General features: G+C 45.1%; 1 protein-coding gene across 4 annotated transcripts in view; it reads right to left on the bottom strand.

The window, feature by feature from the left end:
- C2CD3 (C2 domain containing 3 centriole elongation regulator) overlaps window positions 1-16427 on the bottom strand; it is a 121001-nt gene that overhangs the window by 6108 nt on the left and 98466 nt on the right. For 3 of the 4 annotated variants that reach the window (XM_028158268.2, XM_054725497.1, XM_028158269.2), the window contains exons 31-32: window positions 14942-15851; window positions 11041-11152 (exon numbers count right to left, since the gene is read on the bottom strand). In XM_028158268.2, the coding sequence (XP_028014069.2) occupies window positions 11041-11152; window positions 14942-15851 (1022 nt within the window). The remainder of the gene's footprint in view (window positions 1-11040; window positions 11153-14941; window positions 15852-16427) is intronic. The other variant, XM_054725499.1, reaches the window with a different exon arrangement.

Below are 16427 nucleotides of genomic sequence, written 5' to 3'. Positions count from 1 at the left end.
GCAGGTGCCCCCACTTACCCCTGGGACTTTCTCACAGGGGAGACAGTGGGGTGGAGCGGGAGGAACACTGGTCTGTGGCCAAGCTCAACTGCCCCACTTGCTAGAGCCAAGGCACTTTCTCTCTCTGTCAGTAACGTCATTGCCAAATGGAGCTAAGAATTTCTGTTTGGCCTTCTTACCTCAGGTCTACTGTGAAACTGAGAAATAAAATTCAGATGTGACCAAGGCTCTTGCCTGGTACAACATCTTGCAAAACACAGGTGCTAAGCTGGAGCTGACACCAGCTGCAGAGAGTAAAATGAAGACTTGCTGTTCTCTGACCTCACCCTAGCAGAGAAGAACTGGGGTACAGCACCTTCCCAAGGCATGCTAGGCCAGGCCTGGCCAGGCTCTCCCACTTCACTAAGCCCTGCCCAGTTAGCCTCTGGGCCTGGCATTAGGACTGAACTTTTGTTCTTTTCCCAGAGCAGCTCCCCTAAGTGACAAACACTGACTCAGGAGCTGGAAGCAAAACTTTCCAGAGCTGAAAACTGTTAATAGCCTCCTGGTTCTGGCTGGCTAGGTGGGCTTGCCAACAGATCACTGGTTCAGACAAGTGAGGGCTCAGTATAGTTGCCTGCCTTGCTCAACTTTCACCCCCTTGGCTGGCTGCCTGCTCCCGGGGTGGGGGTGGGGCTCACAGAGTCCTCTCTGAAGGCTGGGACTAAGACTTGGTGCTAAAGAGAGCAGTAAACCTAGTAGCTGTGGCTAAGAGCAGGGGGAAGTGGGGACAGACCACAGGCCTAGCCCTGAGAGGCCAATCTTAACCTGACCCACCCAGCCCAGCTGTAGCACAGCTGGGGCTCATGCTCTGAGCTCACACTTCATGCCTGCATTAGAGCTCTAATCATGTGGGTCTCACTACCTACATACTCCCTTTGAGGAGCCTTCCCTGAACAGGCTATTCCACAGGGCCTAGGATCACTCCCTCACCTTAGACCTGTCTCCCCATCTACCCAATGAAGAGGCCTGACTAGATCCAGACTCCTCAACCTTTTGAACCCATTCCCTGTCAGTGAGAGGGCCCAAAAGTCCAGATTCCCGAGAGGAAAGGATTAAAGTGACACCTCTAGAACTACCAGCTCCTCCCGGTTTCTGGCCTCAGAGAAGCTTAGGCAACTTGGGCCTAGAACATACCCAGCAGACCTGTGGGTCCTTTCCCTTGAGGAGCCTGTCAAATTGCATTCTGGGCCAGGGTGGGCATCAGCCAATTCTAGCTATTTCCCCTGATTTCTGTGCATCCTTGGCCAGGGAGCTCATCTCCTTCCCAAAGCTGTGTGTGGCCCTTATCAGAAACCCTTTAATCTTTAGGTCTCCTCTTGGGGCTCTGCAGAGGACTAGTCTTAGTGGCTCACAAAAATGGGCCTCCAGCTCCAAGAGGAACAGTTCAGCCATTCGGCCTGGAGCACAGGCTGAGGACAGAAGACACCAAGCTCAGGAAGTTTCCCTGCTGATTTGATCTGGTGATTTTGTGGTGGTTGGGTTTCTTTGTCAGGAGTGTATATTTTTTATTTTTATTTTATTTTATTGATTTCAGAGAGGAAGGGAAGGGAGAGAGAGAGAGAGATAGAAACAGCAATGATGAGAGAGAATCATTGATTGGCTGCCTCCTTCACATCCCCCACTGGGGATCGAGCCTGCAACCTGGGCATGTGCCCTGACTGGGAATGAAACCGTGACCTCCTGGTTCATAGGTTGATGTTCAATTATGGAGCCACAGCAGCTGGGCTTTTATTTTATTTTTAATGTTTTTATTGATTTCAGAGAGAGGAAGGGTGAGGGAGAGATAGAAACATAAATGATGAGAGAGAATCATTGATTGGCTGCCTCTTGCATACCCCTCACAGGGGGTCGAGCCCACAATCCAGGCACATGCCCTGACCAGAAATGCTCAACCACTGAGCAACACTGGCTGGGCGATTGTATATCAGATGTCTCTGGGTTTTGGGAAGGGAAATCAAGGCACAGAAAAATTCCTTGGGTTCCTGGGGGGAAAAAAGCAGCTTTAATGCCTTAAGACTCATAGGCAGGCAGGCCATGGACTGCTGTGGCTAGGGCTCTATCACTCTTAGGTGGGGCAGTGTGTTGTTCTGGGCCTCTAACTCTGGGTCTGAATTGAGCACACAGTGAATGCTACAGCCCTGAGCAATGCTTTCCATATTTCTCAGCTCCCCATTCCCAGTGCTAAGCTTCTGATCATGTCTCTATCCCTTAGTATTTCTTTCCTACCAGTCCACCCAAGATGTAACAGCCTAAGAGAGAAGACATTTCAGTAAAAATGATAAAAATTACAACAGTTAACATTTGCATAGTTCTTACTATGTTGCGTGCCAAGAACCGTTCAAAGACTTTACATTATCTTATCCAGTTAATCCTAAACAAACCCTAGGAGGCAGGTACTACTGTGCCCATTTTTTAGATAAAAGAAATGAAGCATAGAAGTTAGGTAACTTGTCCCAGTTTACACAGCTGGTAAGTGGGAAAGCTGAGCTTTAAACCTAGGCAGTCTGGACTCAGAGGCCATGCTCCTAACCACTATGCAAACTGCCTGATTGGAGAGAAGAGGGAGGTACAGCCACAAATTGAGACCAGAGAAACCTTGCCCTAGACCCCAGAAAGCCAGCAGCAGAGCCTGGGCAAGGCATCAGGTCTGCTCTCAGCTTCCCCGCTGGCCTGGAACACCCTGATTACTAGTAATGTCTGAAACACTGTGGTCTGGTTGAGTGGAGGTGAGAACACTAGGGTGGGAGGGGGTGGGCAACCTGCCTGGCCTTGTCTCCGACTTCCTGACTCCTACACTCACTCTTCTGGAACAGCGTTTGGTTAATCTTTGCCTGTGGTTAATCTAGAGGCTCATTCATGATGTGGCAGAGCCTGGCCGTCAGGAAGGAAGGCATGGAACAAGACAGGGCAATCTCATGGTAAGGAACTGTTAAGTAGGCAGCCAGAGAGGCCAAGGCTCAGATGACAGGTTGCTTCTTGCTCTTTGCTTCTGATCCCTATCTTAACTTGATTGTTTTGGTCCAGGCCTATCTCTTCTCATCTCTGGCCTTCTCTCTAGCTAGACTATATTGTTTGTACCTCCCAGCTGCCAAATTCTGCGATTCTCTGACAGATTTCTTTTCTTCCAATCCACAGCCTACAAAGCCTTTCCTTCACCTTTGTTGAATTCTACTCAAGCACCCCATGTGTTGCTGTCTTCCTTTCCCTATTCTCATTTTCTTTGCTTTGTTTTATTTAAGTGTTAATGTCATTTGAGGAAGTGAATGCTTTGGAGGCCAGTGCCCTCAAAGAACTGTGCACTCCCTGAAGGCAGGGTCTGTAGTACCAGATCCAGCTCTTTAAATATTACAGGTGTTTTGTAGGAACTGGTGGACTTAGACATAAAACTGGTTCCCTTGTGGAACTGTGAGCTCCCAAAGGAAAGGGCCATAGCTCCTGTCTTCTGCATCTGGTCTGGGACTATGTTTTTGTTCATTTGCCAAAAGATGTATATTTCAAGTTTGAGGCTCAAACTACCTTCCTACTCTCTGGCTCTGGCCTTCCTGTGCTCAGAACCAGCTCTGGCTCTTCTAATCACCAAGTGAAGTTATTGAAGAGTTCTCAGCAGAGAAGTCACATGATTTATTCAATGACTTATTTAACACTGAAGGGGCAAGGGTAGAAGTGGAAAGGCAAGTTAGGAGGCTCCTACAATAATCTAGGCAAGAGATAATGATGGGTTAGGCCAGGGTGGTAATGGAGGGGGTGATAAAAAGTGGTTGGATTTGGATATATTTTAAAGGCAGAGCTGCCATAATTTCCTGGTGGATTGGCAGAGGCATCAGGAAGGATTCTAAAAGTTTGGCCTGAACAACTAAATTAGAAGGATAGATTATCTGTGAACTGAGATGGGGAAGACTGAGGAATAGGTCTGAGGAATAAAATCTGGTTGAGTTTTGGATATAGAGATACCAGTTAGATATCCAAGTGGAGATGTTGAGGAGGCAGTTGGACATATGAGCCTAGAATTACAGGAGAGATCTGAGCTAAGTAACCATAAGGAGTCTTCACCGTATAGAGGGAATTTAAAGTCCTGAGATCAAATGGGGTCACCTACAAAGTAAGTGTAAATAGAGAAGTCTAACAACTATGCTCTGGGTCACCCTTCTATTAACAAGTAGGGGAAATGAGGGAGAACCAGCACAGGCCAAGCAGGAGCAGCCAATGAGAGAGGAGGAGAACCAAGAGAGACTGATGCCTTAGAAACAAGTGAAGAAAGTGTTTAAAGGAGAGAGATCAACTATGTCTCTTGCTGCTGAGAGGTTAAATAAACTGGGCACTCAGACTGGATAACTGACTTAGGAATATGGAGGTTTTTATTTTATTTTGGCAGCCTTGAAGAGGCCCTCCCACTCTAGTGGTAAAGTGGGGGTAAAAGTTTGATTACAGTGAGAGATCACATTGGCTGCAGTATGGAGAGTGAATAGTGCTGGGAAAGCGTGGATATGAGGGATTGGTCAGAAATAGTCATGGGCGAGATGACTGGGACTAGATAAAGAATTGATGAGAAGTGGATTCAAAAGATATTCAGGAGTTGGCATTAACAGGCCTTGGTAAGAGACTGGCTGAGCACCCGGGGGATAGAGTCGGAAGAGGGGAAGATAACACCTATGCTCTGATTGAGTTTACCGAGATAAGTGCAGGCGGTAGAGGGGATATGCAAAGGAACATGACAGGCTCATGTTTTGGATATAGTGAATTGTTTGTAACACATCAAAGAAAAGACATCTAGGATACAGTTGGATCCATGTGTATCCGCAGCATGGGAGAGAAGTCTAGACTGAAGATAGGGATTTGAGAGTCATCAAACTGTAAATAACAACTGAAAGAATTGAAGTGGTTGCGATTTTCCTAAATAAATTCCTACAAGAGTAGACGACATAAGTCTGGGGAAAACAACATGCAAATTACTTTTATACTCTTTCCTCCCCTTTTAGGGAAGTTGATAGAACTAGTTTGCTCATAGTGGCTAAGCGAACAGAGCCAGAAGTAACTTTAAATAAAACCAGGAAGCTGTCCCCTGAAGAGGTACTTCATCACTGGAGGGAAGAAAAAGCTGAGGCAGCTGAACTTGACAGATTCACAAGCAATGTGAAACCTGCTAAACCTGCCATCCTTCTCTCTCCTTTTTATTTATTTTTTAAATATATTTTTATTCATTTCAGAGAGGAAGGGAGAGAGATAGAAACATAAATGATGAGAAAGAATCACTGATTGGCTGCCTCCTGCATGACCCCTACTGGGGATCGAGCCCATAACCAGGCATGTGCCCTGACTGGAATCAAACCATGATATCCTTGTTCATAGGTTGATGCTCAACCACTGAGCCACGCCAGCAGGGCTCCTTCCTTTCCTTCTTGAAGAGGCAACAATTATAAGACGAAACTGTCATGAGGAAGGCGAGCCAACCGGTGTGGCACGTGGTATTCTACAGGACAACCACCCTGTGAGGCCTGATAACCCCATCTGGCAGATAAGAAAACAGACTCAGGAAGACCAGAAGACTTGACTAATGTCACAAAAAGACCTGTATCCACTACACATGGAGTAGGGAGGGGAAAGAGCCTGCTCCACAAATTCTTGAAGTAGAGACAGTCTGGAGCAGCGGTCGCCAACCTTTTGGCCTCACGGACCACTAGTGGTTCTGAAACCCTCCAGACCACCGGTTGTCGACCGCTGGTCTGGAGGGTTTCAATGTGGAGTCAAGGATTAGGCCCTCTCTTAGATATTTTTATCTTTTTAATTTTTTTATTGATTTCTTACAGAGAGGAAGGGAGAGGGATAGAGAGTTAGAAACATCAATGAGAGAGAAACATTGATCAGTTGCCTCCTGCACACCCCCTACTGGGGATGTGCCCACAACCAATGTACATGCCCTTGACTGGAATCGAACCTGGGACCCTTCAGTCCGCAGGCCGACGCTCTATCCACTGAGCCAAACCGGCCAGGGCCCTCCCTTAGATCTTATGGTGAAGCCAGAGCAATTGAGCCAGCACTTACAAGCTCTCTTTTTGAGGATGGATCACTTGCCCTGGCCCTGAAGCAGGTCAGCTACAACACAGCCAGCCCAAGACACTGGCTGAGAAGAGCCCAGCAGCCTCTCAAATCTTCTGCCTTCAGGCCACGGCTGGCCTTAAGAGGAGGCAGAATAGATGGAATCCTCAAATAGGGGTACAGGATAGGGCTCCTGTCCTCCCCTCTTTATCTCTCACTTTGAGCTGTTGATTGTGCCCTTTTTCTCTCCCTCTCCTGCATCTTCCCCTTCTCCCTTTCTCTATTGGATCATTGCATTAGCATACAGAAAGTTCTAGCTGGTCCCATATTTAAAACACAAAACCAAAACACCTCCCCTTGAACTCACTGCTACTCCAGTCCCTATGCTGTTTCTCTGCTCCATGTGCACAGCCAAATTTATGGGAGGAGTTGGTGTCTCCATTTTGCCAACCTTCAATCATTTTTAAACTTTTAATTAATATGATTTTGTGATTTCATCATGTAATGCATCAAAAAAATCTATGTAACACATGTAAATTATGAACATAATAAAAATTAACATCTGCAAATCCACAAAAACAAACCTAAGAATTAAAAATTATTAATAATGTTGAATAGACCTATGTGCTTCCCTTTCCTTGCCTTACCCCCTTCTCCACAACTATGAATATTGTAGTCAAACTGTTGAAAATCAGCCGAAACCGGTTTGGCTCAGTGGATAGAGCGTTGGCCTGCGGACTCAAGGGTCCCAGGTTCGATTCCGGTCAAGGGCATGTACCTTGGTTGCGGGCACATCCCCAGTAGGGGGTGTGCAAGAGGCAGCTGATCGATGTTTCTCTCTCATCGATGTTTCTAACTCTATCCCTCTCTCTTCCTCTCTGTAAGAAATCAATAAAATATATTTAAAAAAAAAAACGGTTGAAAATCAAAGAGAAAAATCTTAGCAGCCAGAGATGAAGGTCACATTACATTTAACAATAAGAATGATGGTTGCTTCTCATTGGAAACTGGAAATCAGTAGTGTAGACAGTTCTAAATTCTAAAAGAAACAAACAAAATTCAAGTTGTTCTACATCCAGTGGGGAAAAAAAGCCTTTGAAAAATGAAGGCAAAATAAAGATATTTTCAGACAATTGAAACTGAGAACATCAGTTACCAGCAGATCTGCATTACATGAAATTCTAAAGGAATTTCCCTTACAATGTATGAATTCCCTTCATACTGAAGGGAAAGGCCCTAGGCGGAAATCAGGATGTAAAGAATGAAAGAAACACAAGAAATAAGTATGGGGTAAATATAAATACTGTTTTATGTCTTAAAATTTTCAGAGTAAGTCCACTTTTAAGTCCTTCAGAGACTCCAAGCTGAGATGATTATGGTGCCCTTGCCCAAATATAATTCACAATTAAGTCTAAAATAAATCATACACATAAAGAAGGTAATAAGTTCTGATTTATCCCATGGTGACTATTTCAATGTTTTTAAAAAAATATATGTAAGTCTTAAAATTCCTCCCCTCCCCCCAATCCCTTAATTTTTGGTGCCTCTACTTGTTGTGCCTTAAACACATACTTGATCCCTAGGTTAGTTAACAGTGGCTGGCATCTAGCCAAGAGCATGACTCAGAAAATGCAGTTACAAATGCATCAAGTAGTGAGAGAGGCCATGATCAGTGAGGATGACCAACCTCCTGAGGTTTCCTGGATTGTGGGACTTTCATTGCTGAAAATGGGAGTTTTGGGTGTGAACTGTGATGACTGGTTATCCTAACTAGGACCCCGAAATGAGATCTTGAGGAGAGAGCGGACCTGGAGATCAGCAGACAAATAATATTTTGTGGGCAAGAAAGAAAAGAGACTGGAGCACTAGCTGGTTTGAGCATTGGCATGCGGACCGAAGGGTTGCGGATTCGATTCTGATCGGTTGCAGGCTCGATCCCTGGCCCCAGTAGGGGTGCGTGCAGGAGGCAACCAGTCAAGTGTCTCTCTCACATCGATGTTTCTCTCTCTCTCTCCTTCCCTTCCATTCTCTCTGAAAAATCAATGGCATAAATATCCTTGGGTGACAATTAACAACAGCAACAACAAAAAACTAGACTTGTTCTTTAACTGAAGTGAAAATTCTTTCTCCATCTCCCATATTTTTATCGTATGTTTAATAGATCAAAGACAGTATGTCCCCTTGGGAGTTGGCACATTATGAGGACAAAAACACAAGGGCAGGAACATAAGTTCTGCTTGGCAGGTGAGGCATAACAGCTCGAAGTGGCTCACAGACCTCCCTTCCTAAGGGGCATGACTCACACTTCACCCACTTGGCTGATAGGGGGAGAGGGAAAGGAAACGAACAGTGTTTGTTTCTTTCCTCCAGGGTAATTCTCGCTATCGGGTAAGAACTTTATTAGCCTGGTGTTACTTAGAAGGAACCTGAAACTTGGAAACTTAGCTACTGCGTAGCAGATTAAGTATTTCATTCCCTGGATGTTTTGCTCACAAGCTTGTGCTTGTTGCTTGGACGTAGTCCCATGACCCTCAAGTAAATGCTGATAGGTATGTATGGGACATGCAAGAAGATGCAGAGAGGAAAGAGATGAGCTGGTGACCACAACCCGACTAGGAACAAAGGCCACAACAACGCAGAGTTCCTGGGTGGGGACTGTTCCTCCGAGAGAGGATGTATAAATTTGATAAAAACTGAGATGTGTGGGAACTTAGGTTGATCTATGTGCCAAATCAATGAGATGACCTGAAAATGGTGCTGGGGAAAGTGAGGGAGAGAGAGAGAGAAGGAAAACCAGTAAAAGGACCAGACATCTAAAGGTTTCTCTTTAGGACTATACCCTCAGGCTCTTAGGATACTTCTGCACTGACCCCATCTGTCATCAAAGTAGGCTCTGGAAAAGCATAAAAAATGTTTAAATGTTAATTGCAAAATGAAGTCTACTTAAAAGAAGGCAAATTGACTAGAAAAATATACTGTAAGACAAGTGTCACGATTTTAAAGTGGTATAATGAAAAGCATAGAGTTTGGAGTCATACATTTAGAGTGACTTACTAGTTGGGAGACCCTGAGTAAGTGACTGAATCTTTATGTGACTCTATAAAATGGAAATAATAATACCTTGTAGGTTGGCATGGGAAGCTCCGAGCCTCAGTTTTCTCATTTAAAAAAAAATATATATATATTTTATTGATTTTTTTACAGAGAGGAAGGGAGAGGGATAGAGTTAGAAACATCGATGAGAGAGAAACATCGATCAGCTGCTTCCTGCACCCCCACACTGGGGATGTGCCCACAGCCAAGGTACATGCCCTTGACCGGAATCAAACCCAGGACCCTTCAGTCCGCAGGCCTAGCCATTGAGCCAAACGGGCCAGGGCTAAAATGGGAATAATAACAGTACCCACCCTCATTGGATCATTGTTAGAGTTTATATATGTAAAACACTTAGAATAATGTGTAGTGCATAGTAAGCATTAAATAGGGGTTAGTTATAATAAAAAAGCTAATATATTTTGCCCATGGTGCATGTATTATTCTCTGAAATTATCTTGTTTGTTTTTTTTTAAGTTCATGAGGCAGGTGCTTTGTGCCTAGTTTACCCCATGATTGAGAATAGTGCCCGGCACACAGTTGTACTTCATGGCACCTTTCTCCACAACATCACTGCAATTACTCTCTCAAGGTCACCAATGACCATCATGCTGCCAAATCTGAAAGACAACCCATTCTCCACTCAGCACCTTGGATGAATCCTTTTAATTGAATTAGCTCTTACTCTTCTGCTTAACACACTTAGATGGATAGCCTTGCATTTAGAATAAAATCAGAAGTCCTTTCTGATCTGGCCCTTCGACCTCAACATGTCAGTCTCTCCGTTCCAGTGCCACCAGCTCTGAGTCAGTTCCTAGATCATGCCGAGCTCTTTCAGCCTGAGGGCCTTTGCATTTGTTGTGTTCTCTGCCTGGTATACACTCTCCAAGTTGCTTTCATAGCTCCTCCTCCGTGTAGTACAGTAAGTAGTAAGGAACACAGATTTTGAAATCAAACTGACTGGTTTCCAGTTCAGGCTCTACCACTTACTACCTGTGTGAGGCAAGTTACTTAACCTCTGAGTACCTCAACTTCCTCACCTTAAAGTAGGGGAAAAAATTATGTCCCTCCTTATGTTGCTGAAGTATATCAGTTAATATAAAGTGCTTGGAACTGTGCCTGGTACCAGGCAGGCACCACACTGATCATCTTTCAGCTGAAATACGGACTCTTGTTTTTAATCAGAGCACCCAGTACTCATCACAATCTGTAAATATTTTATTTTTTGTTTACTCTTTGTGCTCCATGAAGACTGGGGATTTGTCTTACTTACTATTGTATGCTCAGCACCCAGAACAATGCTTGATAATAAGTATATACTGAATGATTAGAAAAGTAGTTATTTTTCTTGCCACCCTCAAGGAAGGGCAGGTGCTGTGCCAAGGTGGAAAAGACAAGAGCTGGGATTTGTACCAGTGTTCCAACCACCTAACTCAGCTGAGTGGTGAACAGTTATGCGGTGCCCCATAAACAGATAGGTAGCCACTGGTATTCTCTTCACCCAGGCCTCACTCATTGTCGGGTCTCCCAAGGTTGCACCTCCCGTAGGAAGCTCCCTCTGCACCCACCCACCATGGCTTAGCTGGAGCTCCCAGCGCACCAGGTATGCATTTCTTAGCCGAGTCCTGCTTTTATGCTTCTGCACTGTTTCTTCTACATCATCTTAGCTGATGATGTCTTGCCCTTAACACTTTTGCTCTTCACTTTTCCTGAGCTCCTTGCCCAATGTTGGGCCCACAGAATATGCTCAGTAGAAGCTTGGAGAGTGACCCGCACCAACTGCCTTTTCAGAAAGGCGGCCCAGGGTAGCTCTGCATTGTGTACATTTTCATGGACGAGATGATGACTCTACAGGAGAGAAAGTTCTCTTACCTGATCTGTTGTGGCTGGTGGTGGCAAAGCTGTAGAGAATGAGAGCATCCGCAGGGAGGCCTCCAACTGCTGGGGAGGCAAAAAAAAATTGGGCACCACAATGGGCTCTGGGCTATCATGGTAGTTAAGGGACACATACACCTAGAAATCCTCCCACCTGCCAGACCAGCAAAGCCACTGGTCTCAATTATCCTTTCATCCCCCTCTACCCCTGCTCCCAAACCTATTCCTGCCCATGAATCCTCTGCTCAAGGTTCCCTCTGCCTGGAAGGCCCGCCCCACTCCCAACAAATCACAGTCTGTGCTTCCTTTATGGGCCAGTTTAAACCCCACCTCCTCCAGAAAGCTTTCTCCTGACCTTAGCCCCAGTGATTCCTTCTTCTAGAGCTGAGTTTGCAAAACAGGATAATGCTTGATGATTTAGTGTGATATGAATCTCAGTGTGTTTTTCTCAAAATCCCCCCAAACTTCTCCAAGGCAAAGATGGCATAGTTTCCATCAGTGACCTCACTACTTCCCTAGAGCGCCACATGAGGCTGGTAGGTAGCAAGCATTAATGATACTTGTTGAGGGCCTGCTGGCCAAAACCGAGCTGTTAGAAGTTAGTCAGACAAGTTGGCTCCAAGGGGCAGTGTCTTACAGACTGGAGGAAGATGCCTAGTAAAAAAGGGGGGTACCCCTGGTTCTTTTCTGCTTATACACAGAAATGAGGGTTCTGACTAAGTGGGCACAGCTGGTCCGCCCAGTCTGGATGTAAGCCCTTGAAGGCAGATACTGGATCTTGTACTTCTCCTTTGTATGCCCTGCAGATATCCAGCACTGTGACGAGAATATTTGTTCAAAGCACTTATTCAGTTGGGAGGGGAGGGATGGGGCCATTTTGAAGTTTAATTTTTTGTTTCAGCTCAATAAGCTAAGAATGGTTCTGATTCAAATTGGATTATCATTGTTTTTCCATGCTGGACTTTGAACTCCAAGAGAGCATAGATGATCTCTTTCATAGCCACATTCCTATCACCTGGCATAGTACCTGGAACACAGTAAGTTCGAGAAATATCCACCAAATGAATGAAATGCAGCATTTCCTGCTTTGGTTCAAGTCCCTGACTCTTCTTCAGAGGCCCTGGTGAGGCAGGGCTTATGCTGTTGCTGCTCTGACTGCTGGGGACTCTGCTGGACAGTCAGCTGATGCTGTGGGGGAGGAGCGGCTTTGCTGTGAGGTCTCAGGAGTGTGTCTGAAACACTGAAGTTCCCCTCTTCTCCCATCACCTCCTGCCTAAGGGTCCTGCTCCAACAGTAACTTCCGTCAGTTATTAGACGATTAACTTCAGGAAAGTTCACTTTTATGCCTGTTTCTTCACCAGTAAAATGGATATACTAATAGTACCTTTTGTTTTGAGAATTAAGAGTTTATACATGCAAAGTGCTGAGAACGGCTCCTGACACATAGCAAGCATCCAATGCCGGCTATTCTTGTCTCCCTGGTTAATGGGAAAAAGTTGCTTTTTCTCACTGTCCTTACCACTGGTTCCCTCACCCACTGAAAACTGCTTTGCATTCTCCATTTTGCACTGTCCTCCTTAATGCTAAAGCCAGTGAACACAGGTCAGTCTATAATCTGCTGGGCCTGTCAAGTGTCAGTGTTGACCACTAATTCCTGAAACTCTGCTCTCACACCGCCTCTCTCCTGCTGCTCCAACTCTGACCAGCTCTTCTCTGTGGGTATCTGTTCTGTCCACCCTTCACATCAGGACTCTGTCTTGTGTGGTTCTCCCTGCTGCCCTAATCTATTTCCACAACCTACCTTTATAGCTGATCTCGTCCTGAATTCCAGGCCTAAATGTCTTATAGGCACAGGTCCAAAAGGGAAATCTGCTCTTTCCCAGAAACTGTTTATCTCTATGTGCAGTTCCCTATCCAATAAATGACACCACTACCTAGTAACTTGTGATAGAAATATCTAAGTCATAGATATTTATCACACTTGATGTTTTCCTCTTTGTCATCCTTTGTCCTTCCTATCTAACTAATCCTCTCAAATCTATCCCTCTCCTTTTCAACATCATTGATGTTTCTCTCTCTCTCACTCCCTTCCTCTCTCTGAAATAAAAAGAAAAAACATATTAAAACAAATAAAGCAGTCTTTTGCTTTTGGTCAAACTTTCTTCTGGTCTCCTCTGATCTAATCCTCTCTTTACAGGGAACTGGGTGACTTTCCTAATATGTAAATCTGACCATATCATACTCTTGCTTGCCAGTTAACATTTACTGAACACTATTTATGTACCAGGCACTGTACTAGGTAGTTTACATCATTATTTTAATTTTTACCACCACCCAGGAAAAGGTCTATTATCTCCATTTTAAAGATAAGGAAACTCAAGTTTAAATTGCTTGCAGGATAGTCTAAGCAACTTAGCCAGGCATACAAGGCCCTTGAAGATCCAGCTCTACCTCACCTCTCACCATGTGTTTACACGTGGGCTCTAGCCACAGTGAACTGCTGCTGCCCAGAAGCCAGGCTCTTTCACCTGGCTATGCCCCTGCACATACAATCTACTTTCTCATCTCTGTCTACAGAATGCCCATTCATCTTTGAGGTCCAGCTCTAATGTCTCTTACTGGGATACCTTCAAGCAGTTATGGCAGCTTCCTCCTCTTGTTCCCTAGCATATAGTCCAGTGATGGCGAACCTATGACACGCGTGTCAGCACTGACACGCGTAGCCATTTCTGATGACACGCGGCCTCTGAGGCGGCCGCATGCCGAGGATGAAACATTTGCTGCTCCTGAGGATGAAACATTTGCGAAATAATGTTTTTTCCTCAAAGTGACACACTACCCGAGTTATGCTCAGTTTTTTGGCGAAGTCTGACACACCAAGCTCAAAAGGTTGCCCATCACTGATATAGTCCATGTATTATCACAGCACTTAGAACACTAACTGTCATGCTCTGTTTACTGTTATTGTCATTACCTCATAATGGGAATTTCTTGAGGTAAAGTCTGATTAAAATCTCTGTTCTCAGTACACAGCACAGGGCCAGGCAATACTCGTTTTTTTGAAAGAATAGTTGAGGGAAGGTCTAAATTAGGACCTGTGACTGCTCCTCCACTGACCATAAGCTCTGAGCACTGTAAAGGCAGCAGCGTCAGAAGCCACAATGAAGGAGTCCAGGAAAGAACTCCACTAGAGAGTTGGCTGTCAGTACTCAGCCTCCAGTCATTAAAGCCAACTGGTTAGGCTGCACATGTGAGGGGTGTTGATGGTCCTAAGTGGTTTCCTTTCTCCATAGTGTGTCAACTGCGTTTCAAAGGAGGAAGAAGGTGACCCCTCTCCCCATCAACACTGCCATTTCAACTATGCCTACTTCCCCTCCTCTTGGCTCCATCACTTGCCTTTAAAAAAATATTAGGCAAATCACTACAACTCTGAGCCTCAGTTTCCTTACATGCAAAATAGAAATGATAATACCTACCTTAAAGACTTGAGATGATTGGGTAAAAAATGTATGTCAAGTGCCTGGCACAAAGTAAATGCTCAGTCAGTGGTAGTACTCTTCTATCCTGTCTGCACCCTCCACTTCTATTTCAACTGAGATTAAAGGGTCTCATTCCTAGAGCCAGCTGTAAAACACCCAATACAATAATCAGGCCAGGATAGGCTAATGAATGTGCTCCCGACACCTAAACCCAGTTAAAGCCTGTGCTTCAGAGGGCTGGTGTTAATGGGAGAATTGGAGCACCTCGTCAGTGCAGGTGAGTCTTCTGAAGGGTCTTCCCAGGCCCCGCAGTGAATCCCATGAAGGTGGCGGCCACTGCTCATGCCCAGTAGGCTGGCCTAAGCACCAGCATCCAAAATGCCTACATTTGGCTACTTATGGGAAACATCAAAGGATACAGGAGATTCTGCTTTGTGGAAACCTCTGATCCAGATGCCGCCTGCTTCTGCCTGATGTCAGGGCAGTTGATGGGTAGCCCCTTATGATTTTCCCTTTTGTTCTGGGAGGCTAGGTGTGGAGGGAATTTATCCAAGCTATCAGCAGAGTCACTTAGCTCACTGGAGGCAGCTTCATCCTTAGCCAGGGCCTTTGGCTTAGGCTCCTGGTCCTGATCTACCCTTGGTGAGCAAGTGTTGTTCTTTAGGGCTCTTGAGAGTGTCACACCTGGGATGAGCTGAGGGTCTGCTGAGGCAGGCTCTCCAACCCAGGTCTTAGGGCTCTTACTCTCACAAGGAACAAGACTTTGTCTAGCAGAACCCTGCCTAGGCAGGTGGGAGTTGACAGCTCTTTCTGGACTGGACAGAAAGCTACTTCTGACCCTGAGCTCCTCTCTAAGGCAGGGCTCGGGAGAAGGACAAGAGGGGCCTACCCTCTGCACCTCATCAGGATGAAGGCTAATGATCTCACTTGAGTCTGACACAAAACTGGACCAAGGGCTAGTTTTGTCTGTTATGGTGGTGATCTCATTGAGTGTCTTGGGCTCAATGATGTCTTCTTCATAGTCTTCATCACTGTAGGCTGGGCCTGCCTCAGTGTCCTCATTGCTCTGCATCCTTGTAATGGGTATTGTGTGTCCAAGGGACTCATGGAGCATTTCTCTTCCACTCAAAGACTCTTCTGGAGTATGGGGAGGAGGGGAGTCTGCACCCTCATCTGGAGCTCTTGCCAAGGGCAGGTCTGGAATTGTGCTTTGTTCTTGCATGGCTCCTGTGTTCTGAGCATCTGGGAGAGTGGTAACTTCTCTGCTTCTACTCCTGGCTTGGTGAGAACTCAAAGATGCTTGAGAATTCCTGGTGATAGTCTGCAGATCTGAACAGCAATAGATATCATTCTTACTACAAGGAAGGGTCACAGACCACTCAACTTCCCCACATTAGCCTCTAGCTTCAGAATTATTCTTAAAAAAAAAAAAGAAAAAGAAAAGAACAAAAGGAAAAATAAGTATTCTTGCAATCAGACTTTGAACAAATCTTAAAGATAGTTAATCCACCCAAGAGTAAGTGAAACTATATTCAAGGCAGTATAATTTCTAGCACTTTATTCTAATATCAGAAGACCAAAATCTAATCTATTTATGGTTGTGGTTACATCTGTAGAAACGCTTTCAGAGACTATCTGCTCCTGCTCAGGAATTCTTGGGAGCTGAGAGTCCATGTTCATGCTTCCTTTTACTTCAGTAATTACCTATATTAAAAACCAAAATGAGAATCCACTTATTTACCTATTTGATGACAACGATTTGAACTATCTATTTTACTTGGAAAATGAAAGCAAGGAAGTATCTATCACCCAAATGATAAGGTAGGGGAGGTGTACAGAGAAAATGGAGGCAGCATGGTGTGTTGGAAAGAGCAGAGGCTTTGGAGCTGGTCAGTCTTCAGTTCA

This window comes from Eptesicus fuscus, chromosome 13 (genome assembly GCF_027574615.1).
Source record: "Eptesicus fuscus isolate TK198812 chromosome 13, DD_ASM_mEF_20220401, whole genome shotgun sequence".
Taxonomy (NCBI): Eukaryota; Metazoa; Chordata; class Mammalia; order Chiroptera; family Vespertilionidae; genus Eptesicus; species Eptesicus fuscus.
Note: the sequence above shows the minus strand (reverse complement) of the source record. Positions and strands in the feature narration are given on the sequence as shown.